The sequence below is a fragment of the Anser cygnoides genome, chromosome 2 (assembly GCF_040182565.1).
Source record: "Anser cygnoides isolate HZ-2024a breed goose chromosome 2, Taihu_goose_T2T_genome, whole genome shotgun sequence".
NCBI classification, from domain to species: domain Eukaryota; kingdom Metazoa; phylum Chordata; class Aves; order Anseriformes; family Anatidae; genus Anser; species Anser cygnoides.
In genome coordinates, this window is record NC_089874.1 from 127,379,355 (window position 1) to 127,405,305 (window position 25,951).

The 25,951-nt window shown below is 35.0% G+C and overlaps 1 protein-coding gene across 14 annotated transcripts in view; it reads left to right on the forward strand.

Moving 5' to 3' along the window:
- CSPP1 (centrosome and spindle pole associated protein 1) overlaps positions 1-25,951 on the forward strand; it is a 62,734-nt gene that overhangs the window by 3,885 nt on the left and 32,898 nt on the right. For 6 of the 14 annotated variants that reach the window (XM_066993052.1, XM_066993055.1, XM_066993061.1 and 3 more), the window contains 12 exons: positions 451-554; positions 1,813-1,909; positions 5,841-5,941; positions 6,675-6,698; positions 9,044-9,124; positions 12,152-12,253; positions 14,900-15,345; positions 19,639-19,740; positions 20,374-20,456; positions 22,240-22,333; positions 23,262-23,319; positions 25,326-25,340. In XM_066993052.1, coding sequence (XP_066849153.1) covers positions 453-554; positions 1,813-1,909; positions 5,841-5,941; positions 6,675-6,698; positions 9,044-9,124; positions 12,152-12,253; positions 14,900-15,345; positions 19,639-19,740; positions 20,374-20,456; positions 22,240-22,333; positions 23,262-23,319; positions 25,326-25,340 — 1,305 coding nt within the window. In that variant the 5' untranslated portion in view covers positions 451-452. Of the gene's footprint in view, positions 1-450; positions 555-805; positions 868-1,812; positions 1,910-5,840; positions 5,942-6,674; positions 6,699-9,043; positions 9,125-12,151; positions 12,254-14,899; positions 15,346-19,638; positions 19,741-20,373; positions 20,457-22,239; positions 22,334-23,261; positions 23,320-25,325; positions 25,341-25,951 lie in introns of all 14 variants that reach the window. The other 8 variants (XM_066993064.1, XM_066993065.1, XM_066993060.1 and 5 more) reach the window with 7 other exon arrangements.

Here is a 25,951-nt window from a genome sequence, read left to right on the forward strand (position 1 = left end):
GTAATCGAAGACAGGTAATCAGCTGTTCCCCCAGTACATGTTTTATTACAGATGAGTGGCTTGTCTGATTATAAGGCAATGCTGAGGATATCCATATTACAATTATTGTAGAATGGTAGCTGTTTTTATTGCCTTTGCTGTTTTATTGATGCAGAAGGCACCAATACACTGTCAGCTCCAAAAGATGAGAGAAATATCTTCAGACATCAAGATTCCTGATTTTACTTTATTTATTTTTTTCTGGTGAAACATCAAGTAATATCCTCCACAGATGGGTTTCGTAAGTCTGTTGTTTATTTAACCCAGCCAAGATCTTAAGGCATGCAGTTCTGAGGGCAGTACAATATATACAGTATAACTTAACTACTGTCTTAAGCAACTGTAATGGAGCTTCAAGTTTCTGCTGTTCTGATGTAGATGCAATGTTCTTTGTCGTTTCTATTACCTTAGAAATGATGGCAGAAGATTTAGAAAAATTCATTGAAGATCAGAAGGCCAAGTTGGCACAAGATAAGGCAGAACTTGAAAATGATCCACCTTACATGGAAATAAGGGTAAGAATATTAAATAGCTTCACTTAATTTAAACACGTTTTGAAGGTCTTGATATAAGTTTGCTTTTACTGTGCTCTTGAAACTGTATTTGTTGTTAAAGTATATGCTAAAGATCTATCTAGGCAAAGCCATTTCTAATATAAATGCTCTGTATCTGCATTTATGTAGATTTTTTAAATTTATTTTTAATTTTTATTTTTACAAGTGGAAAAACTCTTGTAAATGCTTATTGTTCTTCCTTTTCCCTGCAGTGGAGTTGACGAGCAGGAAACTGCTTTCTGCCCACTCACAAGAATGGGTGGTGGGATGGAAGGTGAAAATAGTCTCAATATTTCTGATAAGGAAACTAGGAAATTATAAAAGTTAAATTATTTAATACAATCAGTTGAGCAAAATCTGTTCTTAGCATGATTTTCCTGTTAGAATGTTTGGTACCTAATGCTAAAGCTATAAAGATTTTATAATATGCAGATCATGGTTAAATTGTTTAATAGTGCCATTACTTGGCAAAAAGCTACATCGGAATTTATTTAGCTATGGCATCTCTTAAGTAGCTGGAATTATGTCATCTGTTTAAAATAAATAAATAAATACACTTTTGGGAACTTGTTGTCTCTTTTGTCTCCTGTTTGACTCAGCCTCAAACAGCTTGAGCTTTTAACAACAATTGTTTATTTCCTGTTTTTGTTTCATCAGAAGGTTATAGGAATTTCTTTCCCTGTGTGTGGGTAATACAAGTATTTTAACCTAATTATAATACTTTTCTCCAAAAAGATAATTCTTAGGGGGCTGTTGGACTTTCTGTATCTTTGTGTCCTCTACTCAGAGCAAGTTTAAGGAGAAAGAGCCTATAGTTTGATAAAGTCCTAAGCTATGTGATGGAAACATAGTTACAGGGAGCAGATACTTTCATCTTGCCCTGTAATACCTTGCAATTCTTTTATATTTTCAGGCAGAATGCAATACATCAATTCTTCCTCCACAGGAAACAGAGACAGTATGTGTAAGCTGTGAAAACATCGTGGAACTATAATTTAGAGTGGTTTATGACATGAAACTTAGTGAACTAATTCCTGTGTTATAGAGGAAAAACTTCTTTTTTTGATAGTATCGGTGAAATTTATAAGCGGTTTTGCATATTGCTATCCAACATTGCTTTCAATCTTTCTATTCTCAAGTGCTAATAATTATGTTAATAATGTTGTTTTCATGTGATATTTCTTTCACCTTGTGATGATGCAAACTTTTTTTTTTCCAGAATAAGGAATCTGAGAAGCTTTCTGAGACTAGCAAAATGTTAATCTCCATGTCTAAAGAAAATATACCTCCAAATAGTCAACAGAACTGTCCTTTAGGTATAGTATATAATTTTTTGTGTCCTCAGGATTTAAATAGCATTTGACTACCTTTGAGAATTTTTGGAAGGGAATTACTGCTTTGGATTTTTAATTATAAGAAGTTCATTATAATTGAAGTGCTTACGAATTCTTTATTCTTCCAAATGTCTTGGGATTGTGTGGCTTTTTGTTTTTGTATTTAATTAGTTTTTCTGAGATTTGAATAAGGAAAACATGCCAAATACTTTTTTTTTCCTTCTTGTAAAGGTAGCTCCATTTAAAAAACAAGACAAAAAATTGGTTGCTCGTCTAAAGTAGATAATCTGTTTCTTTCCTGTTACGTTTTGGGTACTTGGAGCAAAAGCTGTGGAAGTCCATCTTTCATACGGACCATCCGCTCGCTGCCAAAGGGTTCTTTCTTTCTCTGTGCTTTGTGCCAGGGAAGTAAAGATGCCTTTTTTTTCAGCCTCGAAGCTTAAGAGGCCTACTCCAACTTGGCTAAAATAAACACAGTTAAACTAATTTTTCTTTTAAATGCTAAATGCCTTCTAAACTTCTAGGCATAGAGTACTAAACTGTTTTTGTTGCTTTTGTAATAGGAAAAAAAAAGTTATAATGTAGTTGTGCATTATCCAAGGAAAGAATAAGCACTTAGTTTTGGTTGAAGTCTGAACTAGTGAAATGTTTGGATTTTTGTGGTTGTGCTGTGACCAGACAGTTTAATCACCGTTTTCTTTAAAAATATATATTGTTCCATTTTCTTTCTTTTCTCTGTGTCTTTCGTGACTTCTGTTTGAAAATGTGCGATGGTGTTCATTTCTCTATTTTATTCTGTATTGCGCCAGCCTTGCTTACTTGTCAAACCATCTCCTTTCTGTAGGCACTGCTACTTTTCCTTTGTTACAATTGTAGCTCAGGTTTGTTCTGACAGCTTTTGTGTATCCTCCTTGTTGCATGACAACTTTTCTTTCCTATGTAGACACTTTGTACCATTAATTTCCATGCTGTATTTCTGGTGTAATTCTGCAGCATCCAGTAAAAGATTTCCTTTTATTTTAAAGAACATGTGTCAATGGGTATTTGATGTTGTTAACATAATGCCAATCTAATCTACCTTTTAAATAAGTTCTCCTACTACACTTAATGTTATGTCCCTTCTATAATTTTAACAGAATTTGTGACCAGAAAAGTGCATGTCTTAATTTAAAAAGGGAACTTGAATGTGTGAATCTGAGGGTCTGAACTGGTGTTAGGTGCAATAAATAAAGCAATCTCTTTTATGAAGATGTATAATTGGAGTTTCCAGCCATCAGCAAGGCAAGCTCTTCTAAAACCTTTACAGGAAAAATTCACTAAAAATGACCTGAAATGATAAATGAATATTGCTTGCTGCCAGAATTCATAATCGATAGACTTGGTTAGAGGACAAAACACTTTAATAGTGTCTACCTCGCGTTTTGGGCAGTTTTATTTTGATCAGCAGGTTAGTCCAGGTGGTGATATTTCTTTGCTTAGCTGTGGGAACATACGATATGGAAAACAGAACACAGCAGACAGTGCTCTGCTTTTGTATGCCAATGGCTGTGACAGGCCACTGTGTATCAGTTATACTAGTTTAATATTAAAATAATTTTATCTCTTGTTTGAGGCCCATCATAACACACATCATGGTGTGTGTAGTATCATAAATTGGTTTTAATGTTGATATCTAAATATGTTAATGCACTTACAATGAAATATTACAGGTGAGGGGCATTCAAGTGATCTTAAATGAAAAGCAACAAGTAGGTATTGCTGTAATAATCACTTGGACGCTGACCACGTTGGGTTATTAGTGGATTATTGTTAGTGTTATTGGCTGGTTCTGGATTAAAGCAATGTAATTTCCTTTGGGTTAAGTTAGACAGGGGCTTGTTCCGTGTTACTGCTCTAGTTCTAACAGTAGGTTTGAGAACCTGGCAGAATTGAGAGGGGTCGTTCAGCACGGTTAGTTCTCAACATACTAAATGCATGAAAACTTTTAAATGAAAATGCATTTGAAATCTTAACTTTTTCCATAAAAAAAAAAAAAGTCGTCAGTGTGAGTATGTGCAGTTAACAGAACGTGAAATAAATACAGTAAATAGAGTAAATGAAAGCAGGAAACTATTGAAAAGTAAAATATCTCTTCTAACAGAACCATTCAGATAGAAACGCATACACATTTAGGATGAACATTTGTTAACTGGAATATTTTTGCCCTGCTAGACTGATCTCACTGAAGTTTTTGAAGTAGTTAGTTTTCAAGTATCTCATAAATCACTGCCCATAAGTGCCATCTCAGTGCTTTCCAGGTGGCCAAACAAAAAGGTCTGTTGTAATAAAATTAACAGCTTTAAACCATCTTTTGTTCGAATACTTCAAGTATTTTAATCAAAGCACCTGCTTCTCACTGTTTTTTTTCTTTTTTTTTTTTTCCCTGTATTTCACTGGCTTCTTTGAGGTTACTGAATGAGTCTTCTCCCTGAGATGTTAGTATCTTTTGATCTTCCTTGGTTTCTTATAGTTAATCCCAAAACAATTTATGTGTAAATAAAAGGCAACAGGACGTAGCTGAAAAAACATTTCCATTTCTGTATTCCATTCCTTTTTATACTTCCCCTCCTTTTTTGAGGGTCCAAATGTTTTTTTTTTTTTTTTTTTAACTGAAACTCTTGTCTACCTTATCTGCAAAATTAGGAGTAAAATGACTTGAAAGTTGGAGAAGAAGCTCCCATGCAGATTTTGGTTAATAGTTGAACTCTGAAAGCACTGTTTCAAAATTGTGTATGACATATTTAGTCAGACATTAGTTCCCTTGGTTCTACAGAACAGCAGGCTGACTTGAGAGGATACATTCTGACTTAGCTGAAACTGTCTCAAGCCAGCTAAGCATATTTTTACTTAATTCAAACTTTTATCTATTTCATTAGCAGGGGGATTCCCAAGCTTGCAATATTTAGCATTTAGATGTCTTTTTTACTGCACAGACACTGTTTAATGCCATAGACATTTAAAATACTGGAATCAAACAAATTTCCATGAAGTAAATTGGGACTGATAAACCTTGAAAATTCCTCTTTTCCCTCTCGCTCCGTGCTATTTGTTTTACAAAGACCACAAGAAGTAGAAATGTTTTCAGGGAAACAACAGGCAATTTAAAAAAACAGTTGCAATCTGTTTCTTGTGTGGTTTTCTGGAATTCACTAGGTGTCTGTGGGGAGTGGTGAAACTTTCGGCAGAAGTGGCCTTCTCGAGCAGAGGGTATTTCTTATTAAGTAGTCCAAAATGTATTTTGGGAACAACAAACAACTTCCACGGCACTGTATTTTAAGAGGACAGCTATTACAAGACCAGGCAGTAACCTTGGAAAAGTACTAAATATGCATTTTGGGCCTGTTACAGTAAAAAAACACTGAAGTGGGGAGATGTGAATAAAGGAAGCCACACAGATTCCATGTGTTTTGTGCTGAAGGAGCAGCTTGTTGCTTTTTGGTTGTTGAGTATGTTTTATCTTGTGTGATAAGCAGTGCTTAAAATATCAGAGTAATTTAAAAAGTAACATATCAAAAGAGATTCCTTTGAAATATACATCAATAAAAGAAACAATGTAAAATAGCCCAAATATTGTAGATAGTTATGTTATTTGTATAGATACCTTATTCAAATTATGTTGTTTGTTTTTTAGTGTGGATAAAAAAGTGCAAGGATTAGAGAGAAAACTAGCATCCAAAAAACCAGTTCTTCTAGAATGCTTTCCACCTAAGTAGTCATACAGAGAAGATGTTTTTTATTTCAGTTGTTTTATAATTTCTGGCTGTATATTTTTTATTGCTCATGTCTAACAAAAATCCAGATGTATCTTTTGCGTTAAGTGCTTTGTATTGATACCAAATAGTATTATAATAATATTTAAGAGTTAAACTTTCAGGTGACTATGGCTTGAGTTTACCTCTTGGAGAAGAATATGAACGAAAAAAACATAAACTAAAGGAGGAACTTCGGCAAGATTATAGGCGATATCTTTCTCAGGTAAGGGTTCTTGTCTGATTGCCTGAGTTTAATGAGTCTTTTACAATGACTCTCTCATTTTAATTGAATAAAACAGAACAAAATTGTGGAGAATCTTTATAAGAAGTCATTTGTTATGAATGATGGCTGCTTTTGAAGACTTTTTGAATAAAAGTAATTTCAAAATGTCAGCACTAGGAACAGTTACGTATTTTAGTCTTCTACAGGTCTCATTGCCATGAGATTACGTATTACATAGTGCATTTTATTCTGAATTCCTTTATTTGTCTCTTTACTTCTTCTGTAGTTTCTTTAGAATTTAAAATATCATTTGCTACTTCCTCAAGTACTTATGTATTCTATGGTCTGTAATTCAGCTAAGAATATTGCTCTAATCAGTGTGACTCCATTTCCTGGCTTCATTTCAGTTTTAGAAATAAAAGAACTTTGATGCTCTGTCTTAGCAGAACTTATTATATGCAACAATAGTAATTTAAAACTGAAATGGTCTGTATGAAATGTCATAATCTTGGGAATATTACGTATCGCTTCTTAATGTACCAGATCTTAGTGAAACAGGAAAAACAAATCAGGAAGCAAGTAATTTTTGTTGTTTGAAAATGCTTATTATCAGTGCCTTCATTTCTTAAAATGAAAGAATGGATCTGGTTTAAGAAAAGAATTATTTATTGCAAATTCAAATATTCTTGAATAAAAGACACTTGTTGAATAGTATCTTTTCCCTGACTTTTAGGGTATTTCACAGGCAAAAAGAAAGGTAGGGTGCCTGCAATATCTTGTTTTTCTTTTTTTTCTTTTTTTTTTTCCTTCAAATTAGTGGCTTTTTGCTTTGTTTGATAGCTTCATGCTCTTTGAATTTTAAAAAAATTCATTACTTTTTTGTGCTTTGTGTATTTGTGTGCTCTGTAGTGATTAGTTGTGATTAACAGCATTGTTTGCATTGTGCAGAATGATTGCTTATTTATTATTTTCCATTAATATGATTTAAAAACACTTACTGATTTCTCTTTTCCTTTGCAATTGCTATTGTTGCTATCTAATGCTGACTATACAAAAGTTTGTTTATTTTAGTGCACTTTCGCTGCAAGGCCTATCCTATCGTATATTAGATAGAAGTTCAGATACACATACTTCAAGCTGGAATAAAATAATAAGCTCTCAAATATTATAATGCCATTGGAATGAGAGTTAGGGCTTTTTCCTTCACTATGAAATCTTGTCAGTGGTGCACAGGAAAGCAGTGGAGCCAGTTATTCATCATCTAGTGGTTCAGAATGCTAGAATGAAATACCAGAGGCACATCTTTGTGAGCTTCTTTCAATTACAGTAATTCTGTTGTATATCGTTACACAGTCATATATATGTTATTAACTTTCAAATTTTTAATGTTGTGTGTCCAGGTTGTTCAGATTAAGCAACTTCAGTAAAGGACCAGGAGCTAGTGTGGTAGAAAAACAACCTTCTGGTTTTGTTTTTTTGTTTTTTTTTTGAGCTATGAACAACATGCCTATGATAGAAATTAACTATATTAGCACGCACTGGAATTCCTGACTAACAACAGCAATAGCAACATTAACTGGCTTCTTAACCTTTAATCAAAATGATGCTTACATAATTGTTGCTTCTTGTTTAATCTGAAACTTCAGGTTATTTTCCAGATTAGAATATTGTGTGAAAACCTAAACTGTTTTATAATTCCCACCAAAGTATCCAAATAGTATCATTTTTGTGTTGACTTTTAGTATTTTATTCTCCTCTAAACCTCAGTTTTACAAATTTGGGTATACAAGCTTATTATTTTTTTGTAAGCTATGAGATAATCTATTTCTTTTTATTGCATAGAGAGTGAATGCAACTCTTAGCAGCTCTCACAGTGATAATATTTTGATTAGTAACTCGTTTAGTTGTGCTTATGTAGAAAATGCAATTTCCATATCAGTTTCTGTGTTTTGGCAAATACCTTTTTTTAACACCTGAGGTAATCTCTACAGATGTTTGAAGTATGAAAAGAGTTATGGGGTAGAGAGGATTACCGTTCATTTATTTTTTTCTACTAAAAATAACTTAGTTCTCCATATTAATTTAGTTTTCTCTGTGTTTGAATATTTGCATGGTTATTAAATCCCTTAAATCTTCTAATGTGCAGTTGTGGAATATAATTTATAGTGACAAGGCTTTGCACTGGAACAGGTAGAGCTCTTACCTGTTTACATGCGTGTAAGCTTCCAGGCTAAGTTCCAGCATAGATAATGGAAGGAAACTTCCATTCTAGTGAAATGCCATAACTAACACATTCCCATCATCGGGCCATGCCACAGAAGTAGACGATCTTTTTATTAAATGTAATCAGATTTTATAAAACTTTATTTGATTGACTGAGAATGGCCTGAGGGTTCTTTTAGTAAGTGAGTGGTGTACGAAGGAATCACTAGACCTTGAAACTAAGGATGTGTTCCAGTATCGATAGGTGTTTGGTTTGAAAGCTGGTATTTTGACTAGCTGTACAAGCCCTGATTCCAAGCTGTGGCCTGGGGAGCTATGCTGATCCACAACAGTGTGTTCAGCTGGAAGGTCTGTTCTGAAAGTGTCTGGTCCACAAGGAATGGCAAGGTTTGGTGATGGATCATTATTATGAAAAGTTTGGCGACTATTGTTGTAGAAAACAGATAGTGTTGATATCTATATATCAAGTGGTGACTGTGCTAATATTAGCATGGATTCCATTTGTTAAAATAAGAGGTAGGTGTACATCTTCTTAAGTTAGAGAAGTCAGTTTTTCATCTTAAGTATGGCAATGTCTTGGAAAATTCCTCTAATGCTTGTAATTTTACCCCAAAAATCAGTAATTTTTTGAATATCTCATACACAGACTATGTAATCCTTGTAATAGTGTATTAACAAAGCCATTCGCTTTCCATATTCCTTCACTTCATTTGTCTGTGCTGAGAGCATCCCGTGTTTTCAGAATGTGAAGGTCATCAGTCTTATCTTCATTAAATTGATCAGATATATTTCAGAAAATATAATTCTTAGCAACTATTTAGCAATAAAATTTGGTATTTTAAAATATATTGAATGATGATTATTATTTTTTTAACATAGAAAAATTACCTGACTACTGGCGAAGTAGATCCTTATACTCAGGGATTATCTCTTCCTATTGATGAACGAAGGTCTGCTAAGGTGAGTGCTTGGAGGAAATTAAGCTGTGTATAACCTGAAAATGATCCCAGATGTTTTAACTGTTACACAAAAATTATTTTCACATAAGATTTTTTGGTTTTACTCTGTTTTTATAAGTGAATATTTTTGGAGGTCATCATTAGAATACTTTTCAGAAACATAGTCTTTAAATTTTGATTTTTTTAAATACCTATCAGGCTTTTTTAATCCTAGGATACTTCTACTTTAATTCGTAGATAACTAATTAGATGTGTAATTCTATGCTGATATCAGCTGGAGGTTTGCTGCTTCTAATTCATACTTACAGAGCACTTGCTGTGTTGAAAAGCTCTTGTTCTTTATCCAGCGGTCCATATTGATCAAATAAAAGACATTGCTCTTATGATTATGTACACTTTTCTAATTTGTTACTCTTTGTACTGCAGCCTGGGGATAAGATCAGTTTTCTACAGTGATATTACTGTCACTTCCTATCAGAACAAAAAGAAGTCTTCTTTCTGCTATATCCACCCTGTTTTGATTTCTTCCTCTGCACACATCTCTCTGCACAGTACCTGCTTAATCTTGTGTCATTTTTCTTCTTGTACAAATAAATCCAAGAATCTAAATAAAAGGTGATCTTTTATTTCACATATTGCCTTCTGTTAATATAGGTCTCTTCTCATTTTCTGTTTTTCTTTGAGAGTACGTGTACGGGTGTGTTTTGAGAAAAGCACGTTCTCTCTCTGCATTTAGCCCTTTTTGATCTCCCTGAGATTTCTTATCAGTTTATAGTCTTGTTTTCCTATGTTGGAGAAGGATATCAGCCAGAACAGTGTCTCTGTTGGTGGAGGTTAGTTACGAAGACGCAATGTGCATGTGTGGAATTTATTAACCTCTGATCCATTCTTCTGATGCATGGTATGATTCTGTGAAAGCCTAAATCAGTCTTACAGGAGTCACTCTGCTCTTTCTGCCCTCACACAGTTTGCTTTATATTCCCTTTTCTGTTCTTGTGCCTTCTTGGAAATTGATCCAGGAAGTTGAATCAGCAGAAACATCATAATTTATTAAATTTTTTTGCTGACTCAGTTTGTAATGATCAGGCAAACTCCAGCTGAGATGCAAGAAAAAGAGAAACTGTTTCTGGACGAGGAGTGGACTGTTGTGCTTTTAATCTATACTTATCTATTTTTAAACCTTCGCTGCTTTGGAATTGCATTCTTACTCTGTGTTTGGGGTTACGCAGTCACTGTAATACAGCACATGACTTGTTAGGGAATGTGCTAGTCCTGCCCTTGCTGTGCTTATTTGTTCTTTCTGCCTCTCTTGTGCTGGCAATAATGTTTGACCATATGAGGAGCCACGTGACAGCTCAAACAAATGAAAGCTACTGTTATGAAAAAAACCCAAATCCCAAAATGTATTAGGGTTTAAACAAGGGAGGCAGCAAGAATGAAATGCCCTGGAAAGGGGAAGCATGCATTTTTGTGCCAAGCTTATGCTGAGTTTAACTTGGCTTCAAGTTCTTCTGAACTTTGTGTTAACCCTTGTTGGCATGTGTGCCAAAACAGTGAACAATAAAGTATCTTTGATTAATTTTGTGGAAATTAAAGACACATCTGGACTTTGAACATGTCTGATCTTTGGTTTTATATCATAGCTGTTTGACCTTGAGTTGAGATTTTCTCTACAAGCACGTTTTATCCTCTTTCTCCATTTATTTATTGCTGTTGTAGAAACTAAAAGTTGCCAGAAGATGTCACACTGTGCCCTGCTAAACAGTTAGTGTCTGCACAGATAATGATTAGAGGCTAACACTTGCATCTTTGTTTTCTGTACTTGGTAAAATGTGTGGTCACACAGTGTACTGAATTTTCTGCTGACTGTTTTTGTAAGCTTTTAACCTTTTGAAGACAATGCTAGTTTCTCAGCTGTGGAGAATATCCCTCGGGCAGCTTTCATAACTGTCCTCAGATTTTACATTGTCAGTGTCAGAAACCCATTAGACACAAACATTGAAATGAACCAGTTTTGGGGAGCGTTGGTCTTATTTGTAAAACTATTACTAAGCTGGTATTTCTGTGCTGATGAAGGTATAAATTCTTTTTATTTGAAATCTGTTCATGGGAAAGTAAATTTATATATAATGTTGAAATGCATTTTATTGGAAAATTCTGCAGTAGAGTAGAGGGTGGTTCATAATATTGTAATATAATTCTCCTTTTCCTCATTCACATGATGGTTATACAGGTTGGAATTAGGTAGTATAAGAGATGTCCCTTGCTCTGAACATGAAGTACTAATATGAGCAAATAATCCAAATTAAAGTTTGTTCTACCTGAAGACTTGTGTATTTCATTTTATATTATTAATGTACAATTCCTGCATATTTTTAGACTTAAGCAAGCTGTTTATAATGTCACCTTGCAAAAACAGCTAATAATTCTTGCACAAGGTGAAGGGATTGATTTTTTTCTTTATTTTTTTTTGTGTTTTTGACAGTTCTTGCACTCAGCTTAACTGATTATTTAAATTTGACAATTCAAACTATATCCTAAGCTCTAATTGACACATCTTGTCCGTACATGTATTCGTTGTCTTGTTTTAATTGAGTGGGGCAAGTGACAACTAATCTGAACATAAAAAGTAGTAGGTTTTAAAATCATCTGTAAATACATTCATATTCACAGTTAGAAATTAACTTCTAATTTCCAAAGAACTAAGGCTCCAAAACAATTTTGGAATAGATGTAGCAGGAGGAAACCTACCTGGTTTTAAGATGCAACTTGATACCCAGTGTTACTGGGGACTAGACTTCATGTCTAGGAAGCTACCTTCTGCTCTGGAGATCTCAAATTAAGAGCAAGTACTGTGTTCTGATAATGAACACCCCACTCCCCAAAGCAATTCAAGTCCCATTTGTACATTGCAAAGAAGGGGGAGGGGGTTTACAGCTTGCTTGTATTCATTTAATACAGTACTGTGAACTTAAAAGCTACTTCTCAAAGTGCAAAATTATGATTTACTTCTCAATGCCTGTCTTAGGAGAAACTACGGCTTGAAAGAAACAAGGAGTACAATCAATATCTCAGGGATAAAGAAGAATGGAATGAAAAGATAAGGAAATTAGGGAAGAAAAACACAGAGGTAATACAATTCTACTTATATTGATACAAAAGAGAGCATAAATGACCTTGTTGGTTGTTTTATCATTGACTACAGCATATAAAGTAAAATAAAAGAAGCAAAGAACATTGTTTAATTATGCTACAGTTTTATGGATGTATCTAACAAGTTCTGGTTATGAGCTATGCAATAGAGTTCTTGATTCCTTTAGTCATGTCTGTCTGGTAGAAGAGTGCTTTCATTCTCAGCACCTCTGAAGGAATTCCCCAGATTGTTCTTGGTGGCAAAAGTGATGGCCAAGGAAGCTGTCTCTTAGGACAAAATACCGAGCCCTGCACAGTGCTCCTCAGCTTCTTTTGTAGCTGCCTTTTTCTCAGTCCGTGTCCAGTCCATGAGAAAGCAGGACAGATGCTAGCTGTCCAGTATGTGGTGCTGTGCAATTGTGAATCAACTAAAATGTCTTTACTCCTGAATATAGACTAAGCACACGCATAATTGAACTCAGATTCTGAGCTGAGGCCATTCATTTGTATGTTGATGTGTTACAGTGCCAGTGACAGATTTCTCTTCCAGAGATTCATAGGTTATAGGCACCCATGAATTTGCCACCATTGCCTCATCCTTATCTGTAAGCTTTTCTGTGTGCTTTGTCAGACATGGAAGGGAAGTTCAGACTAAACTTTGTCTCCCTTGTTTCCCCCCTAATAACTCAAAATCTCAGGTGGAGGACATGTAAAGGTGTAGCTGTTCTTACCCGCAGCCCATTTGGTGTTATTGCTACTGTTAAGCTGTAAATAGGTGCGTTCTCTGCAAAGAGTTGTTCTGGTAGAAGAGACTAGTACCTGCATCAGGTGCTTGGTAGCATCTTAGAGGTTTACACCTGCTTGTTGAGATGTCGCCTCAAACTGAGTTTAAATAATTCAAATAGCAGAGACCTACTAAGCTGAATTATCCTGACTGAAATAGATGAGTTTGACCTGCAAAAACATCTTGGCCCATGGATTTTTGGGAATGGTATTTTCTAGCAGGAGAGAAGTGGCAGGTTGCTGGAAGCTTCTTTAGTCATCACGCATGGATCTAGAATGGCTGAATCAACTAAGGCTACGTAGACTACAGGAAACAAAGTGTAGGTTTAGTTAATAAAACATTTCAGCACACTTGTTGCAAACTTAAAACCAATTATTTCAAGAGACACATACATCTGCACAAGAGGCAGGACGTTCAAATATATATTACTTCTTACCTTCTGGTGCAAGTCAAGTTGTGCTGTGGAGTTGAGAATCTCAGAGCCTGGCTTTCACTGCTATTTTGTTCATTACATTTCTCTTCCTTGCTTTCTGAAAATGCATCTTTCAGTAGGGTGCAGGTTGCCTGATCTTTTTGACTTTGAATGTTGTTCTGCTCTCACTCTATTTCTAGTTATTGTTTGTAAATGAACACAAATGCATCCTCCATTCTACAGGAAACTAGCAATATAAAGAGCACTAATTGTAGTCAACAGAAGATTTTTAAGTCTACTAAAACAAAGGTTCTCACAACAGTGGTAATCTGGAAGCAATATATTGACCTGAGAAAGCTTCCATACAGCTTGTTAATTTTAAAATCTTGTGTAGAATGTATTTTTTTTAAATATACTGTTGCCTTGCTTTAGTGATGGGCTGCGATAATACTCAAATTCATCTAATGCAGGTTTACTCTAAGAATTGCATTTCTTTTTAATATGGGGATTCTTACGCGTACAGTACTGTGCGAGCTAAGTGGTTCTGTAATGGAACTTGCATTTGTGCTCACAGCAGCTCAAAGTTCATTGCCTTTCTCACAGCAGTTAGCAAGTGCAAATGCCCATGAATTTATAAGTTCTACCTGGAATAATGTTTGCTATCTGTCTCCAGAAAGATTATTTGCTTATGAGAATGATCTTTCCTTCCAAGTGCATTGGAGCATCACATGGTTGAAAACTATTTTAATCTGTAAAGACAGCTAAGACAGTATTTGGGCATCCTTGAGATGCTGGAATTCAGTATCTAATTCCTACTGGTTTATTCAAGGGTTGGAGTGCTTTGTAACAGTGAGCCTGAGGAAATAGGTGGCAGAAATGCAGCTTGTGTTTGTATAACTGAATCTCTGAAGTAGGGGTTCCTGTATCTGTTCCCTTTTGCCATCTTTATGCCAGAGATGAAATATTAGCGTACTTAAATTCTGCGTGACTTTTCCATGGGGAAACTCATGAGGAGGAAAAAAAATAGGTTAAGAAATGGTCAGGTTAAAACGTTGTGCTCATAGCTAAGAGGTATCATAAACTTGTCTCAGTCTGGAATAAGTATATATAGTCTTTTGATCATGTATGAAGTTAAAAATGGTTTTTGGTTCTTTGTGCCCTTAAATCTCAAGGTCAAATCTGTTACCTTTTGGAGTTTGTAAAAGGCCCATTCAGGATTCGTAGGTATTCTTCTGAAAAATGCTAGATAAGGGAAAGAGTGCTTTCTTTTCTTGAGGAGGGAAAAAAATCATTAGCTTTTAAGTGCTTGAAGTGTTATTCTTCTTGCTTGTGTCTTGACTCTTCTCCAGTACCTATTTAGGGAATGTTTGAGCAAAAACTTGGGTTTTGTATTTCTTCAATGTAATTTGTTTATATTCAAATCTTTTAATATTTTTTCCATTAAACAGCGTGAGACGGACAGGAATAAAAAACCTATTGCTGCTACCAGGCTCCAGCCAGAACTGCATACAGAAGTAGAGCCCTGTAGTACAGCTGCAGAACCTCCCAAGAAAGATGCCTTTACTTCTACAGAAGGTTATGAAGAGCTGCTAAATAAGAGACGGCTGGAGGAAGACAGGTACCATAGGCTAGATGATGAGGTTGAATTAAGAAGTCGATTATTAAATAAAAGACTTGATGAGGATTTGGATGTTCCCAGTAGAAGACATCGTGGACTTCCTAGTCAATCTGTAATTCCTATAAGAAGGTATCACAGACTTGATGAGGATCGTGATTTTGATCGAAGATACTACAGAATGGACTATGATCCTGACATAAGTGAAGAATTTGACCCTAGATTTAGATGTGAAAGCGCTTATGAGAGAAAACCTCCCCGATATTTTTATGCTGAAAGGTATCTTTAACTCTGTTTTTTACTTTATTTCTGTAGTGCTTGTTGACAGCCATGATTTGCTCTCAATGAAAATTACACAAGATTCACAGGTGAAAGCAGAATTTTTGGACTTACTTTAAAGAGGAATTTTGTCATAGTTTTTAGAAAAACATTTAAGAATTGGATCAGTACCTAATATAAATCATACATTAGGTAACATTTTATATAGTGTGGTGAGCCAAGGGTACTAGTGAAATTACTTGAGAAAAAGAAGCACACAATTTATATAAATGTATCTGGTATATATAAGTATTTGCCAGAATACATTAGAGTTTGTGAGCAATCCCCTGTAATGTGAACCCAAGATAAACATGCATGTCCTTTGATGTAATAGTTAGCAAGTCAATTTTCAATTCCAATTCTAAAATTGGGTTGAGCTTCAGTTTTTGTTACATGCCAGTACCTATTAGAAATGGCTAAGATATATTTTAAACAATCCTCATTTTTACTGTATGTCTTGCTAAATGGCAAAGTCTTTATACGTGTAATTGAGTTGAATCCTGATGGTGTTAACTGGTCCTAATCTCAGTAGAAACTACACAATCTGAATAAAGCATTTAAGGACTGTGCCCAAATCTAACAAAAGAGAGTGTTTGAGGTAAATCTTCTAATAAACAGTACATAACACTTGGTTTCTGTTAAATACTCTTTACACTGTGTTAACTGATAGATCAGTTTGGTTACTTTGACATAAATTATTAATCTTTCTTTTCTAGTTCACCGATTTAAAAAACAAAGAACTAAGCCTTACCAGTCATTCAGGGTTTGGCAGTCTGGCCACATTCGATTATTCCATTGCAAGAACAGGTTCCTTTCAAAAGTGGAAGAGTTGTGGTCTGAAATAGTAGCAAACTTGAAACAGGCATGTTTTATACAGCTAAATTCAAATGAAATAAATCAGTAAAGTTTCCTGTAAATAAACTTTAAATACGTGCTTGGAGAGTGTTCATTTGTTCAGTTCAGTTTTTGGGCTTGAATGGTCTTTTTTTCTTAATTTTTTTATCCTCCTTTATGTTAAGCCTCTTGCCAGAATCATTTTACTGCTGTTTCTTCAGAGAAGGAAACACCAGTGTCTCTCCCTTGTTAGGGACCTAATAACCTAAATAACCACTTCTGCAATTAACACTTCGAGAAAAAAACAGAAGGCAAATTCTGCCACTCAACAGTGTTAAATACTATGATCGTATTTCATTGTTAATTACTGGTGGACTGGCTAGATGATCTTTTGAGTCATTGTTTACGGGAATAATTTTCTGGATAGTTTTGCAGAGTAGTAACTGGAAAAAACAAGCCCTAAAATGCTCTTCTACTGGAAGCGCACTTTCTAAATGGAATGAATCACGCTTCTTTTCCAATTTCAAATGGCAGTAGAGTTACCTCTGTACAAAAATACCTTTCAACATTCCTTCTCAGTCCCTCTAAAGTGAAAGTAAATAAAACCATAAAGAAAAAAAAACAAGTAAGTATGGGGAAAATGAAATATATGGAAGTGTTTGGGAGATGCAGGCTAAGTAAATGGCTTATTTCAGCGTTTCAGATGGTATGTTCAAGTGTGCTTCTTAAAAGCCTGTATTTATTCGTATAGCATTTCTGAAGAAGGTTAGCAAATGGAAGCAGTGGTTAAAGAGATAGCAGGAACAAGATTACCTGTTTCTGCTGAATACAATTTGGAGAGGAGAGAGTACAATGCAAAAATTGCTCATTCCTGCCAATGTTATACCATGGGATGGAGCAAAGGAGGTTTTCAGGTGGGGTCTTCTTGTCCAACAACTTTTCAGAATATCAGAATGAAACTGCAGAAGCTTGATTCTGTGCCTAACAAAGGTAGACAAAATGTCCGTGTTTTTCAGAAAAAGGCACTTGCTGTTAAACCTGTTAATTAACATGCAATAGGATAACCATGTGCCTCTGTCTAATGCATTTGGATGTAGAGTCTAATATTTAAATAATGACCAGCTGATAAAGTTTGAGGGCTTACTTTTGTTTCTCAAAGAATGGTTTTTGAACCAAGGGTAGACAATATCAACCTGAATAGAAGTTTACAAGTTCCTGGTTATTCCAAAGAACACTGGTGCTAATATAAACATGCGAGACCAATATATCACCAGACAATTCATTGCTACTTTGGAGAGACCTCTGAAACAGTTTTTGTTCAAGGTTTAATTTAAAATAAAGTACACAAGATAGTCTTATCTTTCTTATTGACAAGGTTTGTGCATCTTATTAAAAGAATTTGCTTAACCATCACCTGAATTACCTGAACTTAGTTGAATATAAAATTAAGATTTATTTTTTAGTAGTTAGTTCTTTGCTGTTTTTTTTTTTAATGGCAAATAACCTTTCATCATTTTTATATTAAATTTATTTTGTAATCCAGTATTTTTTGTCCTTCACAAGGAGTTCCACTTTTATGAACTACGATCGGTCTCTCTTCAAGAAGGAAAAACACATCTTTTAGTTACTGACAGCTTTGCTTCTTAAGCATTAGTATTTTATTTCCACATTTCAGATAGTCAACCTTTTCCAGATCACATTTGGTTTATAACACAAAGTAAATAAGAAGGAACACTTTATTTGCTGTACTGAAGGTATTTTTTTTTAATGGGCTTTATTAATTTGAAGAGGCAGGTGTTTGGCAGGATTTTCCAGAAAGGTTACTTATCTGATGGAGGCATGAGGTCTGTGGTATTTCAGCAAATAGAAATGGTGACAGGAGAGTGAGCAGAAGAGCAAAAGTTTTTCGCTGTAGTCATCTGATTGCTTTACTCTATCCCCAGCACCAGGTCTATCCTATAAACAAGGTATGAGAGTTTCTTGATTGAATTGAGTCAACGTGTCTGGGCAAAACAGAGTGGTTTGTCAGAGACCTGCCATGCTGTTTGCTGCTTTTTACAAAAAAAATGACTGAAACCAACCAACCGAAAAACACAACCCATTCCCCCCACCCCAAACAAACAAACAAAAACAGGTTGCCTGTTGAATCCTGGGCTTTGGTTCTTTCCTTTTTCCTTTCATCACGCCGTGGACTAGGCTTTGTATTCCCCGGCTGCGTTTGTCTTGCGTGACCAGCCTTGTAAGTAACAGATTGATCATTATCGAAAAGATGATCTGGATCATGAAAGAAGACCATGTTATGCCAAGAGGCTTTCATGCTTGCATCCTTTTGCCTCTGATTATTGGCAATTACTTAAATTGCAGAGATGGGCAGAGCTGTGGCTCCTCTTACATGAAAGAATATGATGTGTTTTTTTCTGTTTACCTTGGATTTTTTTTGGTTTGTTTAATAGTAAGTCCCTGGCTTTGCCTGGCTTTGGAAAGTATATATTTGTCAGCATCTATTGCTTACTTTTTCATTAAATATCTCTTCTTGCCTAATTTTATCAAGATAACTTGAAGTCCTCATTATAGAGTAATTAATTTTAAAGGTTAGAAAAGCCTGTACATTCAGCTACCCCAGACCTTTTCAGGAAAAGCTCCCTTGTGTTCATACAGTTTCTAGCATCGTTGGATTTATTTGAATTTTCATTTGTATTGCTTTCTTCACATGTAGATGCTTTGAATTTTATCTCCTGAATTTGGGTATTCACCATATTACCTGTCTTTAATCTTGATCAAAAATGACCTCTCTCTTTTAAATAGTATCAGATACATGGTGAAGGGTAGGCTGTCATTAAAGAAGCTTTTCATATCTGAATCAACTATTTCACCAGGCTTGTGCAATAGTTGTCGGAGGCTGCATTGGCTCCTTAAGAGCAAGATCAGTTTCAATCAATGCAGTCTGAATGCCAAAGTGTGTGATCCTGCATTGCTTCCAAGATCTGTTCTAGTGTTGCCACCAGATATGTGAACTTGGTCACATTTTTGTATAAACAACAAAAATAATAAGGCTTGTCAGGGAAGCTGGCTCTGCAATGAGGAATTAGTATGTTTTTTCAAGGAAAATTGAATTTTACATGGCAAATTCTAGCTATCGTGCAGTCAGCTAGCCCTTCAAGTAAGAAGAGGTTTCCTAGGAGCTGTGGTATCCTTTCAGCCTGAAAAGCGGACTTGGGAATCTGAATTTCAGATGGAGGTGCTTTGACAATGCTAGGGAAGTGAAGTATTTCTAGAACTTTTGCACAGTATTTTCGGAACTGGTTCTGTTGTTCCATGTGCAGTCAGGCTGAGGATCCATCTGCAAGAAGCTGCTGGACCTTCCATTTTGGATTGTATGTTTTTAGGCAAGCATGGCTAAATATTGTCTATTTCTTTAAGGCCCAATCTGGATGGAATAGTACGAGATCTACCTGCAGATTATGAAGATGAATTAAAGGAGAGATCACATGTGCAGCAGGTTCCAAGAACTGGAAATTTTAGGTCTGGTATACAATGTATTTTTCTGAAAATCACACTACAAAATCATGGTGAAAGGAAAACGTTTATTTACAATCCCTAATATGCTATCCAAAATGGCGAATTCTTTTCCTACAGCTAGTGTAATATAGGACAAGAACGATGCATTTGCTTTGAAAATAGCTATGGAAGATTGCATGCCAGTGTTCTTTTTTGAAATGAGAGATCACCTGCTCTCTAACTGAGGTTGAAGTTTTAACTTAATGATTTTTTTTTGTGATAGTAGTTTTAAAATTCCTATTTTAGTTTTCCGGACTTGCAAAATCAAGACATGATCTAAGAGGCAAAAGCAAAATGTGTGTAAAGACCTTATATAAACTCTTGCTTGGCACTGCTTTTGTCTGTCAACACTTTAAGTGCTTGACTGCGTCAGTGTTTCTGAGAACTTCAGAAACCACAGGCAAATAAGAACTGTGAGAAATGCTTTTTTTTTTCCACAAGGCTTCTTATTTTGCTTGTGATGTTTCTTTGGATTTTAGGAAGGTTCTCTGTCATAAATATATCACATAATGTTGTAAGTGCATCTATCGCATTTCAGACAGACTGCAAGTAAATTCTTATGTCTGATCTTTCCATTTTCTTTTTTGTCTTTGCCAGAAATCAGGCACAAATTAGCTCTTCAGCTAATGAACCTTCCAAGTCTGCTTCTGAAATGACATATTCAACAGGCCTCATTCTTGGTATGTATAGAAACCTAAGAAATGACACAGTTATTCTTTCTTTGCGTATTTGACTTTTCTTTGGGAATAATTAAAAACCTTGAAAATCTAGCTTTTTCTTCATGATAGTTTTCCCTTATACCAGTAAATAAATACTATTAACATGGAAAAAAAATCAAAAAAGAAAGAAATATTCCTTTTCCCACTTAATGCAATAGGGCTTTCTAATTTTTGAGGAGCCTGAGTTTCTTCTTAGTTATCATTAACAGTATAAGGCCCGTATACCTTCTTTTTTTGATACAAATTATTTTTGATAGTTATTACTTTTTTTTTTAACTAATAACTAATTTTTTTGATACTAACATCAGTTGCAGAAGTATGGGGAATGGTAGTGTTCACAACTGCGTGCAAGAACAGATGATTCCGATTATCTCTTACTGGTTAAATGTAGCCATTATATTTAGCAGTGAACATTATTGAGCTTTGTGGAGAGAAGCGTTGCTGGGAAAAAGCATTCGTAGCATAATTCACAAAATAAGGCAAGAGTAAGAACACTAGTTCTTCAGATGCAAGCCTTTGAATGCAAGCTAGATTTGAGTTGATGGGAAAATTGGCTAACAGGTGTCAGGTGTACTTTCTATTTATTTTTACAATTGAACATAGCTGATCTTCGGTGCTATGCGTGGCAGGACAGTTTTCTGTTTGAAGGCAGCATTAAAACAATGGTGGTGTAACTGTCAGTCTCCCTGATCTGTTCTTAGCCATCTCACTGTAGTAACCTGAGTACACGAAGGTATGAATTAGTCTTCCTTACAGTCTTTGTTAGAAAAAGAATATTATGTTTTATAAAGATTTTATTTTTTTTGAAGTTAGAATTGATTTCAGACCCCAAAAATCACAAGCCATGAGGTTATCTTACCTATTTTGGTTGCTTTACAATCCTGACATAATAACTGAAAAAAACCACCAGACAGTCATGAATCATGTAGGTGCTTTTTTCCTTTTTATTTTTTTTCTTTCTTTCTCCTACTTTGCAGCCTGCTTCGCTTTATTGTTCAGGTTTACTTCACTTGAAATCCACAGTGACTGTGTGTATGAAAATATGTCAAGAGTCCGTTGTGTCTGATGGTCATACAAGTGGTGTTTTTTGTTTGTTTGTTTATTTTTAATAGAAAACTCCACATATACTGTGGGGGGAACTACCAAAAGTTGTAAGGGCTTTTTTGGGTTCCTCAAAATCCATGTGAGATGTGATCACCGTTTCCTTTTACATACGCTTATCAGCCAATACTTTTCTAATTTCTAGTAGTCATGGAAACCGTCTGAAAAGTGGAGCACTTCGCTTTCCTCCCTGTGGGTTTGACTATCTTTAGTTTTACCTTTCATTTTTATCCAGAGCAGTGCTTTGTAATTTTGGAGTGCTGTATCTTCCTTAGTTGAGCATTAGAGAGAAAAAAGCAGAACCAAAAAAACAAAGCAAACAAACAAACAAATCAAAACAAAACAAAAACTTTTTTCCTTGTTGTATCAGATAGCTTTGAAATTTGTAGCTTTCTGACTGTACAAAACCAGGCAAACTAGAAGAGTAATGATGAAAATCATGGGAGCTCTGATTGTCATACTCCAAACAAACTTCAGTATTAAAACTTTTTTTTAATCAGTAAAGATAGTGTTCTTATGCACGTTCTCTGATTGTATACTCTGCTGTCTTTTATGCTTTGACTTGACTGAAATGCAGTGTTTTTGTCCAGTACATTTGTGTATTTTGTGGAGCATTTACACATTGTGTGACTGTTTCCATTAGGTGGTCAGGACCTAGAGCTTCTCCAAAGGAAAAAAGAGAAATACAGACAAGAACTAATTGAACAGATGGCTGAGCAACAGCGAAATAAGAGACGGTAATGGAAAGTTACTATATATTTTTCTAAACACTAATAGCTGAACTATAAAGGAATTTCATATGGAATACGGTAAGAATAATTTTCATAAATAAGGAATTTTAGCTAGCTAGCTAATACCACACCTAATTAAGCTAGTTGGCATGAGAGCTTTAGTTTTTAATAAAAAAAACACACCAGCTTTCAGTGAAACAAATAAAAAAAATGATTTTTCGTTTTAAAAATTGATTTTCAGTTTCTTAGGGATAAAGAAGCTCTAGGTGGATATATCTTTCTTGGTGGCAGAAAAGTGTGTAATTACTTTGCAAAGTTGAAAACGATTCTTCATTTCCCTTTCCAGTTTAGGAAAGGACCCTTTTGCTTTCAAAGTACTTGATTATGCAGAATAATAAAATAAAATTTCTTTCTTACGTATTAGTAGCTGCTTGCTGAATGATAATAGATATACATACAAACACACAGTTATATTAATGAAAGGATAATGAATTAAAGTTACTCTTGACAGCTTCGCTGTGATTGGAAGCTACACATGCTGAACAAGCTTGAGGCTTGAAATTACAATATAGTAATTATTGTTATACTTATGAATAATTTGAATACGTTTATTATAAACTGTATATCACTGTAATGTGAATAAAATAAATTTTTAAGAAATAATGTGAAAGATTGTAGTAAAAAAACAATGTGTTTTTTCCTTTTTTGGTAGTTGGAATTTTATTAGGTGGAAGAAATGATAGCTGAATATTTCTTGAGTTCTGTTTCCTTACAAAGGATATACAGTATCCTTATTCCTTGACTCCAGAAGAAGTCAAGTAGAAGCATGTCTTGTTACTCTGTATTTCCAGAGTTTTGAGGTCAATGATTTGAAAAAATGAGCATGGTTTACTGCTTTCTTATATGATTTTTTTTTTTTTTTTCACAAAAACAGTGAGAAGGAACTTGAGCTCTCAGTTGCTGCTTCTGGAGCTCTAGACCCAGAAAAGAAGGTGAGGAGTTTGGATTTTTTTTCTTCCACTTATATAGACTTTTTTCTTATTATATGTACATTATGGTTGTCGATTCACAAAACTATCGGGCTTTTATAGAATGATAAATGTGTCTCTTTTTTTCTAATAGGGCATTAGGATAGAATAAAACTCAGGCCAAGGATGAAAAGACTGTCCTCATTGCACATACTTTCAGCTTAAGAGGAAAGTATGTTCAAGAAAGTTTTAAAACATTTTCTTTTTTCTCTTTGACCAAGTGTTCTGTAAAAGCACTAGATGTCATGGAAAAGATATTTGGTGTGCAGTGGTAGCCTGTACATGCACACAATAGTGAGTCTTCTAGGGGAATGTAAAGTTTGCTGCTGAAAGTTTTTTTCTGTATACTTTTTTATTTTTCAATTAAAAAAAATCCAGTTGTTTCGCAGCTGATTTGAACTCAGTGATTTTTTTTTATATTTCAAAGTTGTATTTTTTTTAAACCATCAAATGTAAAAAGCAAGATATTTAATGTTGTGTTACTTGTAAGAGTTAATGCAGTTACTGTCTCCACTTCCTTATTAAGGTGATTATTGTACCAAGAATTTTGACTATCACATATGTAGGAGTAAGATTGTTGGTGCTAGCAGCAGTAATAGCAGCCTGATTGTCACATAACTAGTATGATTTGCATGTGTGTGTTTGTTGAAGTGGCCAAGGCCAATGCATCTTGGGAACAGTAGATATATGCTGTTGAACATGAAGGACAGATAATTTTCTCAAGCAAGAATAAAGTAGTTAATGACTTAACTGGTTACTAGTTTAAATTATCAATGGTGCTGTTTTTTGAGGGAGGCTACAAAACAGAAGGAAACTTGAGCTACTTTTGGAGAGTTCAGCAGACATGAAAGGAGCGCTCATTTTCTAGAAGATGAAGATGAATGAATTGCTGTAACTCAGTATCAACAAAGCAGTCAGCATTTGAGGCAGGAGACTGGAAATGCACATAGATAAGCAACTAAGCTGAATCAATTTCTGCTTCTAAAGTGAAAGAGCGTGGTCAAGTGGTCTAGCTGCATGTTCCTGCCCTCTACCTATGGCATCTGTGGCATGTTTGATCCCTTTCTGTGAACCAATTTGGCTTGGTTAGCTGGCAAGTCTGAATCTTTTCTGTTGTTTATTAGCTTAGAGCTAACCATGGATTCAGATGGTGAAAAGGAGAGGAATGGAGTATGTGGTTGGGAGCAAGACAGGAAAAGAGGAAAAACTGAGCAGAGGATGCTGGTGCTTTTGGCTGCAGCGCACTGTAAAGTCACCGTAAGCACTCTTGTCTGATCAGACCTGAACAGCTAGAAGCACGCTGTGATGAAGCATTCCACATACTGCATCTTGCTCAGAGACTGAAAAGTGCTTATTGTATGAGCAAAATTATATCCAGAGCAAGTCCAGGACATGTATAGTTAAAACCATTAATTTGGCTGAAAGCCTTCAATTAAGTAGAATTGCTGCATTCATTAAGCAACAGTCACTGCTAGCTTCAAATTGCTTCTTGGGGAGAGATTCTAATTAGGTGGATTTCTTGATTAATTACAGGTTGGTTAAATAGCAATGCCTGTTTCAGAGTATGTAGAAGTAGACTGTTGTATATACTGCTTGTTTAAAAGAAAACAATCCCCAGGATGAACCTACTGCCATAGTTACATCTTTAATTAGCCACAGAGCTGAAATCTGGGGCACTTTGGGAACAGTTGACATTAAGCTTGTTAGTAAGAAAGACTGTTTTAAATGTTCTCCTGCTCAAGATACTGGATTTGAAAAGATAAGTTGAAAGACAAAAGTCTGTAGACTTCTAAATAACTTTAAATCACTGTAGCTCATATGCTATCAAATTTTATACTCACATCTAGAAATTTGAAGTTAAATGTTATAAACGAATACTAATGTCTAGTAGATTTTGTGAATTTTTTATCGTAATGCTGTAGTTCATGATTGGTGAGTACTAACTGCCTTGTACATATACTGTCTTGCAGCTAAGTGATGAGGAGGTAAACATTTAATATTTTGCTGAAATACTTTAGGGTATACAGTTTGCTGTTAGATATTAAATATTTAGTTGGTGCTGGTATCACTGTCTCTGCATGCATGTTAGTTGAAGCACTGCAATGTTAGGACTGGTAAATTCAGAAGCATAATCTGGTTTTATTTATATGGTGTATAGTTGTGGGTTTTTTTTTTTGGTCTTATATTGGGTCATTTAAACAAACATTGGAATATTTATGCATAGAAGCTGGTGTAAGGGCTTTCTGGGTGCGATAGGGTAGCTCTGAAACTAACTGATTTGCATGCTTTTGCATTACTTGCATGTTGCCTTTCACTAGTTCCTGAGGCTGCCAGTTATCAATAAACATTTGATACTTTATTTAAAAAAAAAAAAGAAATAAAATTTTGTCATGTTTGTCCTTGAAAAAAATCTAATAGAATCAAAGGAACCTGAAAAATAATGGTATTGAAAGGAAATGTTTATTGGAAAAAGTCTCAGTGTGTGTTTGTCTTTACTCTTACTGATGATGAGCTGTTTCAGTAGGGGGAGGGCATTTCATAAACTTTTCCTGCGTGTAATATGAAAATACTGTCAGTGTAGGAACCTGTCAGCTGT